This window comes from Seriola dumerili, unplaced genomic scaffold, assembly GCF_002260705.1.
Source record: "Seriola dumerili isolate Sdu_G_001 unplaced genomic scaffold, Sdu_1.0 BDQW01000017.1, whole genome shotgun sequence".
NCBI classification, from domain to species: Eukaryota; Metazoa; Chordata; class Actinopteri; order Carangiformes; family Carangidae; genus Seriola; species Seriola dumerili.
In genome coordinates this window covers 12,693,825-12,711,481 of record NW_019174272.1, presented here as the reverse complement: position 1 = coordinate 12,711,481, position 17,657 = coordinate 12,693,825, and the positions used below count along the sequence as shown (strand labels likewise).

The 17,657-nt window shown below is 41.1% G+C and overlaps 1 protein-coding gene across 1 annotated transcript in view; it reads right to left on the bottom strand.

Annotated features, from left to right (window-relative positions):
- Window positions 1-17,657, bottom strand: part of LOC111230193 (AT-rich interactive domain-containing protein 3A-like) — an 89,405-nt gene that overhangs the window by 17,586 nt on the left and 54,162 nt on the right. The window contains exon 4 of the mRNA XM_022756838.1: window positions 7,003-7,075. Within this exon, the coding sequence (XP_022612559.1) occupies window positions 7,003-7,075 (73 nt within the window). The remainder of the gene's footprint in view (window positions 1-7,002; window positions 7,076-17,657) is intronic.

The window sequence follows — 17,657 nt, the reverse complement described above, 5'->3', positions numbered from 1 at the left end:
GACTTGGACACAGAATGTTGCTGCTGCACAGAACCACAGATCATACATGTCATATACTGAGATAAAAGTAGTTGTACAATAAATGACTCAGGATAAACTGTCAGATGAATTAAAGTCGAGAGTTAGTGCTTTTAGTTATGTGAATGTAAAATGACTGTGTTTAGGCGGCTATAATGTTTAACTGTAAACCATCTTACTCTGTGCGTTAGGATGCTAACATTTGCTAACTAGTAACAGTTGAAGCTGATGGGAATGTTATTACTGTTGCAGTCTTGTATTCAAATATTCTGTTCAACACATTTCTAATGTCACAAAACATCAAAGGTTCTATAAGTAAGAATGTGAAGTGATTTACATGTATTGATCACTTTTTTATTCCCAATATGTGTACATTTTTGTCAAATAATCCTCTGATGTCTCAAAAAAGACTAAACTGTCAGGTGCTGTCTTCAATTAAAACTAGACTAAAATATTGATAAAACTCCTTACAAAATCCTGGTGGATTGTCCCTCTCTGTGTGCCTGTCAGTCAGGGTGTACATGAGAGTGTGCTGTATGCGTGTTACAGGGAATCAATCCAGGTGTCATATGATCAACATCATCATACTACCAATACCACCACCATTATATAAAGTTGACAACTTTCACTATAGTGTCGGTGTCTGAATGTGAATCTGACACAGACATGAAAAAATACAAACAATATAAATCTTAATCATTTTAGCAGCTTAGACAGTGGAGGTCACATGTACCACTGCATATGGCTACAGCTGAAACCCAGTGTAGCTACAATTATATTATGTCAGTGATTTAACTGGTGAAGGGTAGTAGTTTACCTGTGCTCTCTCTCTCTCTCTCTCTCTCTCTCTGTCTGAATAAGGGTAAACAAAATTCATGTGACTGCTTTCTGGTTATAACTCTTCACTTGTCAGACCTCTGATTAACGATGGATGAGCTCTATGAGCCACAGAGTCCACACTACAAAGACAGTAAAGAAAGGACAGAGGAAGTGCCCTCAGCTGTTGGTGCAGACAGGAAGTTAGGACAGATGGTTTTTTTTCACCTTTTCCATCACTGAAGCCCAGTTGCCCCCCCCCCCACCCCCTTCTTAAATCATGCCATCTGAGAAGTCACTGTGATATGGTTTTATCCCTTTTGTAATGTGTATTTATAAACTGACAGATATAGAGAGGCTAAACATAGATGCTAGTTCTCCCTGTGCCTGGTATTCACTTGTTTTATTTCACTGTCATTACCAAAGGCCTAGCTGCCCTCCTCTTCCCCCCTCCTCCATTATTCAACACTTTTCTGTCAAAAATAAATCAAAAATTAATTTATAATGAAGAGAAATCAAACATTTGATTATTGATGTCCATAATCAAAGACAAACTCAGTGTTTAAAGACAGAGCTGTAGACACATGGGTGGTGTGGGCACACACACACACACACAGCCGTTCAGTGAGGTAGAGACACATTCCTGTGGCAGATTACACCTGTATGTCGTGTCTGCCGACAGTGTGTTGACTGAAATCTGCAAATGAGCAGAACAGCAATAAAAAATTATTAAAATCACTGAAACAGAAAAATATAAGAAACTCTGAGCAGCGTTTGAAATGTTTTGACACGCTTACAGATCCTGTTGTCTAGTGTCAGTGCTGACACCAAACCTTTGATAAATGTGACATATAATGTAACATGTGACATCTAAACCCAGATGTTCCCAGATGTGATTTGGACACATGCAGCAGCAGAGCCCTGCACAGTGTGAAGACTGTCAGCTGAGAGGAGGCAGCAGCACAGCCAGGGGGAATTTTTATTGTCACAGCGATCGAACACTTGGTCATTTTTTAAGCTAACTCTCAAGCAGCCTTTTCTTCTACCATAGTGTTCTTAAGCAATTAGGTGCAGACAAAAGTTGACTTGTTTGAGAGAAAGTGCTGACAGTAGTCCTCAGAGATAATAATCAATTAATAACCACAACCCCGGGGCAACAGTAAATCACCTTGGGTATTTATCAACACACAAAGGAGGCCATCACAGCCATTGTCTGCTCTGAGGACTCCAGGTCTCTGCTTCCAGGCTGCTCTGACCCTCTTCTGCATGAGCCCAGAGTTCAGGCTCCTCTGAGAGGAGACACTGAGCTGCAGCACAGAGGAACAGGGACAGACGTTCAGACAGGACATCTGAGAAAGACAGAATCATGAATACACTGTCCGACGCAAGGATGTTCTGAAACCTGAATCTGAAGACCAGAAATATAAATGTGGGCAAAGAGAACCTGCAAAGGAACAGGAAGACAGTCACCACCCTGGCTGACTTTGACAGGGACACGTGTCCATCACACATGCCTCAGTATATTTTTGCTTTTTGTTATGAAAGACTGTTATAAAGACTTTGTGACCACAGTGACACTTCTGTGATCATGTTAAAACTTACATGAGTGGAGAAGAGTCATACAATCAGTGAACTCACTCAGTGATGTCAGTTATACAGAAGGTAAAGGCCAATTTATGGATGAGCCCATAAGGGTCCACATGAGTCTGCCTGATGTAAACATCTGTAAAGGTCTTTGCATGTAAAGTTGCTGCTTGTTTCCTGCAGCATGTGTCCCATACCCCATATCCTTGGTTCTATTCTCATTAAGCTCATTTAGCTGTCTCACACACATTTTATTCTTTTTTCCACTAGTAGTATTAGGGCCACGTTGAGGGAAAAAAAATTGGAAATTTCAAGAATAAAGAATAAATTCCTTAACTTGAGAATGAAATCATGATATTTCAAGAAAAAAAGTCATAATATTATGAGAATGCGAGGAACGTGGAGCATCCTGTGAAGTTATACTTGAGCATAGGTTTCACAAATAAGGAGCTACTTCATCATTTGGCACGTCATCATCATCATCATCATCATCATCATCATCATCATCATCATCAGGACATTGAAAAGATTGTGAGGAAACTGAGCCTTTTCTAATTGACTGACTGTCCTTTCACCTGTTTGATAGGTTGTTGTAATATTCTTAAAAATTATGTTTTTTTTCTCTCAAAATTTTACATTTTGAAATCTAATATTACAACTTTTTCCTCAATGTGGCACTAATACTCTGTTGTATTGTTCAAACAAAGACAACAACCTAAAGTCTCCTCTTCCTGCTGTTATGAGGTGGCCATCTTGTTTTCTAGTGCAAATTTATGGAACATGTCTGTGCATGCAAACCCCTGACATGTAGAGAGGTGTTGTCTGTGTCTGCAGCTGTCTTACTCCACATCTGTCTTGAAGCTTCAGACAGCAGAAGAAAAACCTCTCAGTGTCCTGAACTGAACCATGACTTCAACTTTCTCTCCCAGTACAGATTATAAAAGTTTAACTGAGACTATCTGCTGGTTCTGGTCTGACACCTCACTGCAGGTGAGGTAACATTAGTCCTGGAATCACTGAGGCACTGGAGAGAGACTGAATTAGTGACTGAAAACTGTGGCTATCTGTAAACACATCTACAGTAAGTGGGTCTGTTCTCCACAAGAAAGACCCCAAACAGCTGGAGAGATTACAAATCTCATCTGGGATGAGCTATATAATAAAAATAATATCTATAATAAATGGGAACACTTCTGGTCCCCAAGATAGTATGAGGGGGGGTGGGGGGTCTGGATCCTGCTGCCACTGTGACCTTTGACCTGCCTTGTGCGTTGTGAGCTCAGACTAAAGTTCTCAGATATCTGCAGGTATTTGGAGCACAGCCCTCTATCACTTTGGTATCAGAGCATCTTCTGTTGATGAAAATCATTCAGACAGAAATTACTCCAACCCATTTGTCTATGCAAATTAGTTGTGTATTAAAACACTGGGTTAATACACTGAGCATGTTTCCACCACAGCCAGATGAACATCTACATGATCTCTTCATGACTGTCGTGAAGTGAAGCTGCTCTCAGACATGGAGTGGCTGCCATGGTGGCTTCCAATACTCTGATCCGACCACCACCCTGCACACCACCGAGAGCTGAGTCTGACCTCTGACCATCACACTGCTGGAGAGAGTGGACTGTGGTGGTTAAACTGTTAGCAACAATGGAGCTAACGCTAACGCTGTTATTGTCCCAGAGCAGGTAATCAAAGTTTGAAGCTGATGTTTGATCTGTCCGTTCTCTGCTGAAGAGGATTCATACAGTTTGACTCATGGTAGTTTCTATGGTTGCCATGGTGATATGGTGAACCGCTGTGGCACTCACCAACCCTGTGTTCACTCATGAATCAGTTTTATTACAGCTTTTCTATGGCAGACGCACATAAACCATGTCATTTTGCTGATCTGGGGTCAGATAAGAAAACTCTCTTATTTTGAAAGGCCAGGATAAAATTTATCTTAGGATTTAAAAAAATATTTATGAACGAAGTGAATCCAGCACGTGTGTATCTGTATATATACAGTGGTGTGTATATGTATATGGCAGTATATGTATGTATGATGGTGTCTGTATATGAATATGATGGAGTGTGTATATGTAATATGATGGTGTGTATATGTATATGGCAGTATATGTATGTATATGATGGTGTGTATATTTATATGATGGTGTTTATATATGTATATGATGGTGTATGTATGTATGTGTGTATGAATGTGTGTTATGTTGTGTATGATGGTGTGTGTATATGAGACGTTTGTGTGTCGGGGCAGAGTGACAGTGATGTTTTCTAAAAACATTGATCAGATATTTAGAGCGGTCTTCTCTGATCACACTTGTCAGGGGCCAGCGGTGGAGATAGGCTGCTGATCGGCTTCACACTGACAATGTCTCCCTACACTAAGTCCAAAATCAATCTCTAATTGAACGCTCCAACAACAATCCATACTGTCTCCAAAACCCAAGTGACCGCCCAGCTACATCATTACTTCATCAACGTGTGCTTTCCTGCAGCTGTCACAGCACAGGTGGACTCTGGTCAGAGGGACTTTAGCTTTTAATGGGATGTTCATAAACTCATGTCAAAGATTAAACATTTGAGTTAGGGCCGAACAATACGCAAAAAAAACAACCCACAAAAAACATATTGCAATTATTTTATTTTAACGGATATTGTGATATGAGTCATGTTTTTGTGTGAATGTTCATTTTTCATTTCATTTTCACTGAAAAATTTTTTTTGTACCAAACAATCATGTTCCTTTACATCTGGAGAATATGATGTGTAGGTCAGGGCGTCTCTGTAGCACCACAATACTTCATTTTCTTATTTATTTACCTTTATCAAAAAAGCTGCAGCTCCTGTGATTTGGATATTACACTTTTCCATAATGAGATTTCAATAATATTTTGATCACTGTAATTGTTCAGCCCTAATTTGTGTGTCATCCTTTTTTCCCAAATACAGTGTGACTGCAGCTGACAGTGAACGTTTCATCTTCAAATAGAAAAATATAAATTAGCATTTACTCTGAAAATTTAAAAAAAAGATGAAAAAATGCAGTTAATAAAAAATCAAATGTGTTATGACTAAAAACAAAGGTGTTGATAGTAACACAGTATATTTATACATAAACTCTATGAACTTATTCTATCAGCCAGCATTTTATCAGAACATTTCTGCCTGAAGCTCACCTGTCCTGTTCTGTTTTTTGATTAACTAGTGAAGCCTGAAATAAGTCGTGAATCTTATTTGTTTTTTTATTCTTCTTTTCATTATTAGTGATTCAGTCTTTACAAAATTGAAAATATAAGAGAATTTTAAAATAAAGAAGAAATAAATTAATAATAGTAATACACTATAGAATATGCCTGGTAACAACAGTATCAGAAATCTTATCCATGTTTCCCACCAGAACTTATATTTTTCATATATTATATTATATATTATATACTTTATAAAAGCTTTAGTAATTTCAAATATAAAAGCATCAGTGTGTGATAATGTGTGTAATGATTCATCCAGATACTGAAGATTATATAGATATGGATCAGATGTTAGATTCTCATTATATTTATCTTTTCTGTGGGAAAAAAACATTTTAATGTTTCTATATAAATTTTAATTCTAAATAAAAATTAAATATTTTTGATGATGTAAACAGGAACTTTAATTTTCTTACACTGCACAGGAAACAGAAGAAACAGCAGAATCTGTTGTGGTTAAACATGGAATTAGAAGTTGATTTAAAAATAATCCAAATGATTGTTTCGACAGTTCAGATGTTGTCATAGAAGAGAAATTAAACTCTTTGTCGGGAGTCAGGGTCAGGCAGGTGAGGACATGAAACAATCTGTAAAACATGTTGTACTGAACCAGGAATGCAGAACAACAAAAACACAGCAGTGACCTTGTGCTCCTAAAATAGACTCTGTCATTGTGACTGGCAGAGCCTTTTATTCTCTGCTGGGTGATTAACTTCCTCACATTATACCAGGCTCTGAACACGGATCTGCCCGTCCAGTAAAACCAGCAGCTGCCGGCAGAATCCTCACACCGTCGCTCTGTGAGCGGCCAATAAAAATACAGGATTCATCGTATAGAGAGGAGGCCTGAGTAGCCCGGGGAGTAAGGTGACCTGACATCCCCGTTTTCCTGGGACAGGCCACCAAAAATGGGGAATGTTCCGGCTGGAGCTGTCCCTGGAAATGTCCCTGTTTTTAACTGTGAATTAAAAACAGACCAGAGAGAAAGAAGAGCCGCAGAGCAGCAGGCAGATGTCTAGCGTTGTGCTTATTTTGGCCAACAGAGGGGGCTGACTGCTAGCTGTAGCAGCTTCAGAAATGTAGCTAAAACCATCCAATCAGAGTTATACAATCAATTAATTTTTTTGTGGCAGAGAAAAGGTTGGCTGGCTCACTCATTGGTTAGGAGTTCATAACCGAGCAGTAAACTAACGAAAACAAACATACCCAAAGCCCCCAGCAGGAACTGTGGACTATTACAAACTAAAGGAATATAAACCACAGGATCCATACTGAGGTCTCATCATTGTGAGCTGAGTGGCTGTTATTTAAGGTGGAAATCACTTACCTCGTTTCTGCATGAAACTGAAGAGGTCGTCAAGAAACTCTTTGCGCTTTTCATCATCGTCCAGTTCATACAACTGAAAAAGAAAGAGAGAGAGACAGTTAATCATTTATTGAACATGTTTCTCCATCAGCGGTGGTGGGAAGTCTCTGAGTCTCCTGAACACAGGTGAGGACGATGAGATGATGTTAATGAAAACACATAGAAATGTGAAATCACAAACCGACATTAGGTGAAAACCACAAACCCTGTCATTAAATACACGACTGAGCTACATGTGAAACACAAACACGTGACGTGTATGTGACTCTGAGACACGTGATTCTCTCTGCTGCTCTTCTACTGGTCCATTAGACTGTCAGTCAAACCTGAGCGCTAATGACAGCTAACCATGTCACAGTGTCTACAGTACGAGTGCTAGCAAACTTGTCCTGTTTGTTAGCGTAAATTAGTTTTTGACCATGAATTGATTTTTCACATCTGGGAGCATCAGAGAGGTAAAAATTCGTCACTGATCTCCGGGTCTGAACAACTGACGACCGCCTGTTTAACCCCTTCAAGAAGCTGCCTACGCCATCTTGACAGTGTCTGACTCCATTGCTGGTTTGTAGCAAGTGTAAGCCTTGTAAACAGGTGAGTTCGCCCTCTGTACAGTTGTCATGAAGGAGGAAATTAACTATAGAGGCCAAAACTGTTTTTTGTACTGTTATAACTGTTTATTGCTGCTGTACAGTTGGACATTTTAAGAGTCTATGGGGATTGACTCACTTTTGGAGACAGACTCTAGTGGTCAATGGAGGAACTGCAGTTTTTGTCACCTCAGTGTTGGCTTCATTGTTCAGCTTCAGAGGTTGAGGCTCGGCTCGGTTTCCACTGCCTGACTCCACTTAACTCACAGCTAACCCAATGCTAATCCAATTTATTTAGCTGTAAAGTTGGACATTTTAACATGGGAGTCTATGGGGACTGGCTCACTTTTGGAACCAGAATTTAGTGGTCATTAGAGGAACTGCAGTTTTTGGCACTTCAGTGTTTCAGCCCCAGGTTGCCCCATGATCAAAACATTAAATAAAACAATGCAAAAAATGAAACATATGGAGCCTTTACAAATTGATTACAAATATATACTGCAATATTCACTATCTAGTTAGTGTTTGTTCATGAGTTAGTTATTTATTATGAGACAGATTAAATATGAATTTCCACATCCTCCCAAGCTGCCACTCGACCCTGGTTAAAAGTTAACACACATGTGGACACACATTATATACAGTTAAAATGTGATTATTCAACTATTGTAATTGCGTTTTCTTTTTGGGTTTCCCTTGTCCTGCTCTGTAACATTCATCATAATTATGTACTGTTATTATGAAATGTAATACTGAATTATTATTAACAATAAATGTGTTATCAGAGTGGCAAAGAGCTTTCATTTACTGTCTTGAGTGTGTTGACCTCAGTCTCATGTTGTTGATCTGAAAACACTGTAAATGTACAGACTAAGATCAGGATCATATAGTATCAGCAGGATGTCCCCTGGACTTGGTCCTGCCTATAGCCCTCAGTATAATTTAGTAACACAGGTTTCCTTATTGGCAGATCCATTATGCTCCTCATCCTCTCTATTCACGGGGCAGCCAAAGAGTCATAGAGGCTTTTAAATGGCCCTCTGCAGCCAGATACAGCTGATGGAAATATGTTAGTGGCAATGTTCACTTTGAGTGAGGCCCACAGCCATGTTAACAGGCCCACATGATCAATACTGAAAGACAGAGGGATGACCTTTGGAATCAGTGGGGCCCTGTGGACGAGGCCCCTGAGATAATAACTGATCATTTAGAAGTGTATTAGCTGTCACCAATATTAAAGGAGCAGTGCAGGTCAGCACTCAGGAGGAAACTGTGTGTGCGTGTGTGTGTGTGTGTGTGTGTGTGTGTGTGGGGGGGGGTATGTGTGGGGGTGTGTGTGTGTGAGTGGTGTTGGTGTGTGGGTGTGTGTGGGGGTGTGTGTGGGGGGGGGTTCGTTAAAGGGAGGGTTCCGGAGGTGGGAGGCAGGCAGAGTGTGTGTGTGTGTATGTGTTTGTGTTGGGGGAGGGGAGCTGTGAGTGCAGTGTGAGTGCTGCGCTGCAGGCGGTCGGCGGCGGAGGGAATATCGAAACGTAAAGGAACAGCAAGTGACTGCAAAAATGTTAAGTGCACAGATGCACTGAGGACGACAATGCTGCAGGATCAATGCTGAGGCCTTAGAGTGCAGAGGCACACACACGGGGGAAATGATAAGCATGTGCTGCTGCAGACAATAACACGCATGTTCACACACACACACATCAACCAGCACAAAGAGGTAAAGACAGTAATATGAATTCAAAACGTCTATATGTAACTGAAAAACTGAATACTTCTATATGTAACTGAAAAACTGAAAAACTGAATACTACTGAATACACACAATTTAACAATTGGCTTCAACACAAACATGTGTCTGAATTTACATTGTTTCTACCTGAGTTTGAAGGAGGTGCAGCTGCACTGAGCATCGTCATTTATGACTTCACATTAGGTTGTTATGAAATTTCTACAGAGGAAATTAATTAATGCAATCCTGAGAGAAATTTGTATAATTGAATAATATATTACTACAGGAATGATTAAGTCAACAGTCTTGTGACATAAAGTGTAGTAAAAATTCTTTCTTTTTCATTTTCCCGTCTTCACTTACCTCACTTCCTTTCCTTTCATCATCACTGATTAACTCTTGTTTTCACCCTTACCATCCCTCGTTAACCTGATTGAATTCACCTGGTCACTACACGGTTATTTAAAGACTTCATTCCCATTCATTCATTCTTTTTCACTTTTTCTGTGGGGTGGCATTCTGGTCTTCAGTTCTTATACTATAAACTTTATCTATCCATATTATTTTAAGAAAGACATATGAGGCTCCTTTGATTTATTGTCTCAGATTAATCTTTAATCTCTATTTGTTTCATTTCAGAAGCAGCAGCCCACATGTGTGTTTTCCCCTTCATTGCTACAAATAATTATTTCAGAAGAAAACCTTTGTCAGAAGATTGAGGTTTCATGGACTTTTCCTTTCCATGCATCCTGACCTGATGCCCATGATAATTCTTTTTTTCTAACCCTCCTACTTAACATTAATATGAAATGCTTGGGAGTATGTGTTGGAACTTTATTTGAAGTTGGCAGATAAAATGCATTTTACACATGAAGCTGTCTGAGTTTAATAGTCCAGTTTTTTTTTCTTTAGTTTAACCAGCAGCTTTAATGGAAAACTGAAGAACCTGCAGCAGTTCCTGCTCAGTTTCCAGTCAGAAAGTAATAATGATGAGTATTGAACTACACCTGTGTTTATCATTTGTCTTCTTACACCTCAGGTGAAGACGTTCAAGTTGATCTGGTGGATATTATATTTAACTTTAAAGTCAGGTGACCAACAATGTTTTCCAGACCTCAGGTGTACATTCAAATAGAGCAGTGAAGCAGGTCGATGAATCCATGTGTACTGGACACAGTGTCAGATCATTAACCAGTCACGTAAACATGTTGTGATCAGACTGTACGTACATGTAATCACTCTCTGACTGTCTTCATATAGTTATAACCTTAAACTGGCTGCACAGACTCAACATGTATGAGAAGAGCAGTGAACTCTTCCGATAACATTTCACCTACTTCCTTTTATAATCTGCTTTAATGGTGCATACACTCAGTTTGTTTTCCTGCAGCAAAGAGAAAAAGTCACTGGGCAGCATTCCTGTTTGTTTGAACACTATACGATAACCCCCACCCCACCTGTGTGTGTGAAGTAAATGAACAGACAGGCTGGGGCAGGCTGAAGGACACTGAGTTCAGCTGAACCTGGAGGCTGCGATCAGCCTGTAAGTCACCAGGGTCAGCTGAGTCTATACACACAGAACTACACCTGTAACCTGTGATTCTACACACACACACACACAGAACTACACCTGTAACCTGTGATTCTACACACACACACACTGAACTACACCTGTAACCTGTGATTCTACACACACGCTACACTGAATCTAACACTGTAACCTGTGAATTCTACACACACACACTGAACTACACACTTGTAACCTGTGATTCTACAACACACACATGAACTACACCTGTAACCTGTGATTTTCTAGCACACACACACTGAACTACACTTGTAACACTGTGATTCTACACACACAACAGCAGAAACTACACCTGTAACCTGTGATTCTACCACACACACACACACTGAACTACACCTGTAACCTGTTGATTCTAACACACACACACAGAACTACACCTGTAACCTGTGATTCTACACACACACACTGAACTACACACTTGTAAACCTGTGATTCTACACACACACACACACACCTAACGATTTACACCATCAGAACTACACTTGTAACCTGTGATTCTACACACACACACTGAACTACACCTGTAACCTGTGACTCTACACACACACACACACACACACTGAACTACACTTGTAACCTGTGATTCTCCACACACACACACACACCCACACACACACCCACACACACACCCACACACACACCCACACACACACCCACACACACACCCACACACACACCCACACACACACCCACACACACACCCACACACACACCCACACACACACCCACACACACACCCACACACACACCCACACACACACCCACACACACACCCACACACACACCCACACACACACCCACACACACACCCACACACACACCCACACACACACCCACACACACACACAGAAATACACCTCTAATCTGTGTTTCTACACACACACACAGACCTACACCTGTAACCTGTGATTCTACCCACACACACACTGAACTACACCTGTAACCTGTGATTCTACACACACTGAACTGGAGGGTGAGAGTGACAGATGGAGGAAGAGTGAGAGGTGGAGGTAGAGCTGGAGGACAAGGACAAAAAAGGCCACAGCTTTCAGATAAAATCTGGGCAATGTTAGTTGAGTATGTTATGAACTACGGGTTGACAGTGAGAGAGGCCGGACAGAGGGTCCAGCCCAACATGAGCTGATTTACTGGAGCCTCTGTCATCCAGACATTTCAGCTCGGGCACAGGAACGTAACCAGAATACCATTCACTCTGCATAATTCAGGCTTCCACTGATCACACTGCGTCCATTACTTCTTGGTCACATTGTTCACAGAGCCATTGTAGATGGTGTCCTCCATTGCCATGCCAACCTTGTTCGATACAACACAGACCACATTCTCACATTTTTGGACAGACTGCTCAACATTGTGATACTGGTGGACCCCATGGTCGATGCAGAGCAACACTGATATGTGACAGTAGTAGTATTTGATTGATTGATTGACTGAAGGACTGATTTGATTTGTTGTTGTTTTGTTTTAATTTGTTTAATTCATTCAGAGCTATGATGACACGACCACCAAAAGTGCTTAAGATTGAGCACAACAGTGTGTAGTTGGTTGAACAAGAATGTGCAAATATGAATGAAGTCTATGTGTGTTTGTGTGTGTGTGTGTGTGTGTGTGTGTGTGTGTGTGTGTGTGTGTGTGTGTGTGTGTGTGTGTGTGTGTGTGTGCAACAGTTAATCGGAGAATAATGCTGCTGGCAACCTTCCAGCTGGCTGAGTGCCACCAATAACAGCATTCTGCAAGGGCTTTCGCTCGCCTCTGCTCCTGTCCTCCCAGACCACACGCGACACACACACACACACGACAGCACACACACCTACACACACACACAACACACAACACGAAATAACACACACGCACACACACACAACACGCCACACACACACCACACACAACACATCACACCACGAACAACACACACACACAGCAATAACAGAGGATGTGAAAGCTAATATGAAGAGGCATCCTGCGCCTCCTCAGGATTAAGTGGCAACAAGCTGACCACATATTGGCAGCTCGAAGTGTTATTTTACCATGGACCCTGCAAGACACACACACACACACACACACACACACAGAAGAGAGAGAGAAACAAGCAACATATGACAGTTCGTTATCAGCTAAAAGTTAGTGAAGACAAATATGAGCTGGGATGAACCTGAGACTACGGAAACCTGCAGGGACGTATTAACAGGTGAGTGGAACTGAAGCTTTGTCTGTTGGAAAACTGAATCTGAAAACACTTTTCAAACAATATGTTTCGAGTTTGATGATGATGATGGAAAGCAGCTGAATGTCTGTGAAACTGTGAAGAAGACAAACATGGCTGACACAGATGTGACTCTGATGTGTGTTGTCGATGCTGTGAAGTATCCAGCTGCTGCAGCGTCTGCTCAAACAGTCAGAGCAGATCTCAGACTGGTTTTACACAGCCAATATTTCAGCTGTAATAGCTCTGTAATGTTGTTAATAAATAGCTGCATATGAATCCAGGTTATTCATGTTAAGGCAGACAGTAGCTGTCCAAATTCAGGGTCTCATCCTTTAGAGGCTTTACTTGAAGACCTACTGCATCATAGCGGCGCGACTAGACCGTCCCTTTTCAAAGGTTCCTTCAAATGCGTCCTTCTTTTCCTGGTGGATCCTTCATGGCCCAACCTATCCCAAGATTCATTGTGAGACAGTAATGAAAGCAAACAACAGAGAGCCTGAGGATTACACTTTTAAATGTAAGTATTGAGTTTCAGCTCAGTTCAACAGCTAACGGTACAACTGTTAAAACCAAGGACCTTAAAACCTCAAGTTTTTGTGAAAAAGGCTACATATTGTCAAGGTTGCTAGGTGACAGGAGTCGTGCTTTGAGACGCACTGATAAGAGCGGGCACAGCTGGTGATGTAAAGCAAAAATCCTCCATAGACCAGACCTTGCTCATTTCAGTTTGGCCTTCATGGCCTACAACGGCTACGAAGGGCCACACCTGCATAGACTGCGTCCTCTGAAGGATGAGGCCCTTCAATTGGGACACAGCTATTGTTTTACTATCTTCACCACGTCCTGCACAGACTGGACACAAGTTCCCAGAAATCATACAAACGACAGTTGGTTGAGCATCCGCCCCATGTGCAGAGGCCCCGGTTGGCAGTCGGCCCCGTTTCGAGTCCCGCATCGGACGGCCCTTTGCTGCATGTCATTCCCCCTCTCTCTGCCTCCCCATTTCCTGTCTCTCTCTACTGCACTGTCAATAAAGGCATAAGAGGCCCAAAAAAATAATTTAAAAAAAAGAGGCAGACTTTGTGCAATGAGGTAAACTGGCTAAGGAGATTCCAATGATTCCTCTGTATTCACTGTCTTCAGTCTCTGGTGAGGAAGCATCTAACTCAGACATTACTCCTGAGGTCTGTCCTCCACCAGGGACGTCCATCTTTGATAGAAAACAGGCTTCAACGTTGAGGACAGGGTTCGAGTGGTGGCAGCTGAGGCCGTCTGAACTACTGTCTCCAGGAAGAAATTAGGAAATGACATTGATTGTGGTTAAAATCTGGTGTAGGCACGGGGAAATATGGTGGAAAACTGCGGTACAGATTAGCTACTATGTTCAAGGTCATCTTCAGACCTTCAGTCCATCATCCTGCTCCCTCCAGCTCAGTGTGACAGTACAGTCCGATACAGTCTGAATGCTCTCTGTCTTCTGTCGAATGTACTATGATCAGACTTTGGGGTTAAATGCTCAAAGTAAGATGAATAGTCTCACAGGGACAGATCTGGAGACCAGTATCATCAGGATCATCAGCACATGAACACAGTCAGAGCAGCACACTGACATTAGAGAAGGCAGTGTTATCAAGATCAGCTCTGTGTAAGGTTAACATCAGCTGAAATCGGTGTCTATAGTATCTAAACCTCTGATCTTGTTGCTGCTCATGTTCAGGTTCAGGCCACACGATGGAAGGTGTTTTAAAGAGCGGGTGGGTGAGTTCACCTGCTCTGTAGAGAGAACAGGTAGAACAGGTAGTGTGTGCCTGTGTGTGTGTGTAGCTGTCACACACTGACCACTGCCACTAGAAGAGCAGACTGCTCTCCTTCATCTGGGCCACTTCAAAGGCCTCCAACATGGCCTCCAGCCAAACACACACACACATACCCGTCCCATTAAAAGAGTGCACACACCAGATCACCACACTGTCCCTGCCATCCATTCATCCTTAGAGGCTCCTCATCCTGATCTGCTCTGCTGCTGTGATGTTAAGATGCAACAAAGCTTCTAGGTCATATGTGTAGTACAGAACACACAACTGAATCACAGCATGGACGGATGGATAACGAAGCATCGTGGTTACACTTACATTATTCATGTTTTGTTCTGTATAATGTTGAGGCCTCTTGTTGTAGAGGAGCACCGAGTTTAAATAAAGTTTAAAGTACTGACATGTATGTCTTAGTACAGGATGTGGCTCCACAGATAAATGTTTAACATAAGAGTGTGGTGATAGAAATCCCACATGTTAAAATGATAACCGATAGTGTTACCTAATGCCAGTGAGTGGAGGAAGAGGTGCTCTGATTAAAGCAGTGCTGTTGGAGATGAACATGTGATCATGATCAACATGATTGTTTCTCTACTTCTCAGTGTGAGCTGTGCTGAAGGTGGCGCCAGAGGAAAGGTCATGGTCTCATGAAAACGTCAGGGTTCATCCTCTGTGCATGAACGTGCTCCAAGAGCGTCTTCTCCTCCTTCTGGTAGGTTTATACTGTACTATTGTTTTGTGTGGCTGTTGGTCAACATTAAAAACACAAGAATTTATAAGAATATGTATATGCTGTGTAAACACAAGTCTTTTTTTTTCTTAGGAAGGTTCCTAACTGAGTGAAATGACCTGAAGTATGTGAGCAGGCAGCCATGATTAGAGCTGGTCCAGCTTCAGTGCTTCCTATCTTATCTCCTTTAGCAGAGAAAACACTGGACCTTCCTTTACAAATGGAAAGGAGAAAATGCTGCCCCACAATCCCTTGCTACAGCAACATTTAAAGTGACGCATCACTGTAGTTTCACCTCGGCAGACACACGTACATGTAGAAACAGCAGAGCAGCTGTTTAATGTTTGTGACAAGATCCAGAACTGATGAAAATCCTTGTCTGATCGACTGAAGCCCAAATCCATTGATTAATTTCTTCTCTTTCAGGTCTGTTCAGTCAGGAGTCATCAAGAAGAACAAGCATATTCAATTTCTAGTTAACAACACCATCGTTAGAACAATGTACTATAGCCTATACATAAATGTTGTTTCACTAAATCCTCTCCTATTGTGAGATTCGCTAAAAATTATTTTTCTCTACTTCATCTTACATCAAATATATAGAAATGTCAAAAGCGTCTATGCCAGGAAACTATAAACTTATGTCTGAATATAATTTATTCTGATCTCTTGCTCAGTTCCTTATTTTTTATTAATTGTTATTTTAATGTCTCAATTTAATCTATTTGTATTTTTCTTTAATGTCCTTATATTTCAACATTTCAATCCTGTTTGTTTTGTTTCTGTGGTTAGGAAAGGAGAGATCTTCTCCTTCACATCTTTCCTTGACCTTATGAAGTTTTCCATCAAGGTCGAGGAAAGGTGATTAGAAAAGGAGACTATTTTGATTTTTCGACCGCGGCCTAATTCTGGTTCTATTTAATCCTTTGTTGGAATATGGTTACTCATGGTGTGATGTAGTAGAGACATCTCAGAGCTACAGTCAGACTGAACCACTGACAGCAGGTCAGGCCAAGCTTTTATCTCAAATCACAGATATATTCACACAGATTAAATAATGAAAACAACTAATAATATTTAGCTGATGTTTCAAATGTGCTCTGGCACTTCTCCTCTCCTCTGTGTGTGCCTGGATCTTGGACCTCGTCCCACGCTGACTTGTGTGTTCTTGAGCTCTCAAGGCTGCTCTCCTAATTATCTTCAAATGAAACCCACTATGCCTTCATTGTCATTAAAAATACATTCAATAGCCAAAGTGCCCAAACAGGTGTGCTACAAATCCCTCAGCCCCTTCCTGTCCCATTTCACAGCTCAGTGCCCGAGTCCTGAGCCGCCATGTCTCAGTGGCTCCACTTAAACCTCCCAGTTAGAGTTTAATCCTCCCGGATAAAACACTAACTAATATTTCCTTCTTAATGCCTGGGTCAGTGGGTCAGTCATCTGCCACTAGTTTAATGCTTTAACCAGCAACTGTGCTCATGGTATAATGTGAAATTTGAATTAGTGAAAAAAACACAAGAGACAAGGGAAACTCTACTCTTGGCTTAGGTGGAAACAGTTTGACCTGTGAAAAGCAGTGAAAAGCAATAATGTTCCAGAGGTACAGAAAAGCTACGTCGTTGTGTCCTATCAAAAATATTTTAAAATATCAATAATGAAACAAACTAATAGCTGTCACTAATGAAAGCTGGATAAAAAAGATTATTCTCACCCCTCTAGTGTGTAACGTACTCTACTAGTCTACTAGGACAGGAAACTACTGGATGGCTTTTAATGTGAAAAATCTGTGCATGAACTGTTGAATTTCAGTAGCTTAACATAAGTCGAAGAAACAGCGACTAACCCTAACCCTAACCCTTTTGTGCCTGTTATTGGAATTAAAATAGTAATTCATTCTACTATTCACCACTGGAAAAATTAAAATTATTACTGTAACATCATCAGAAC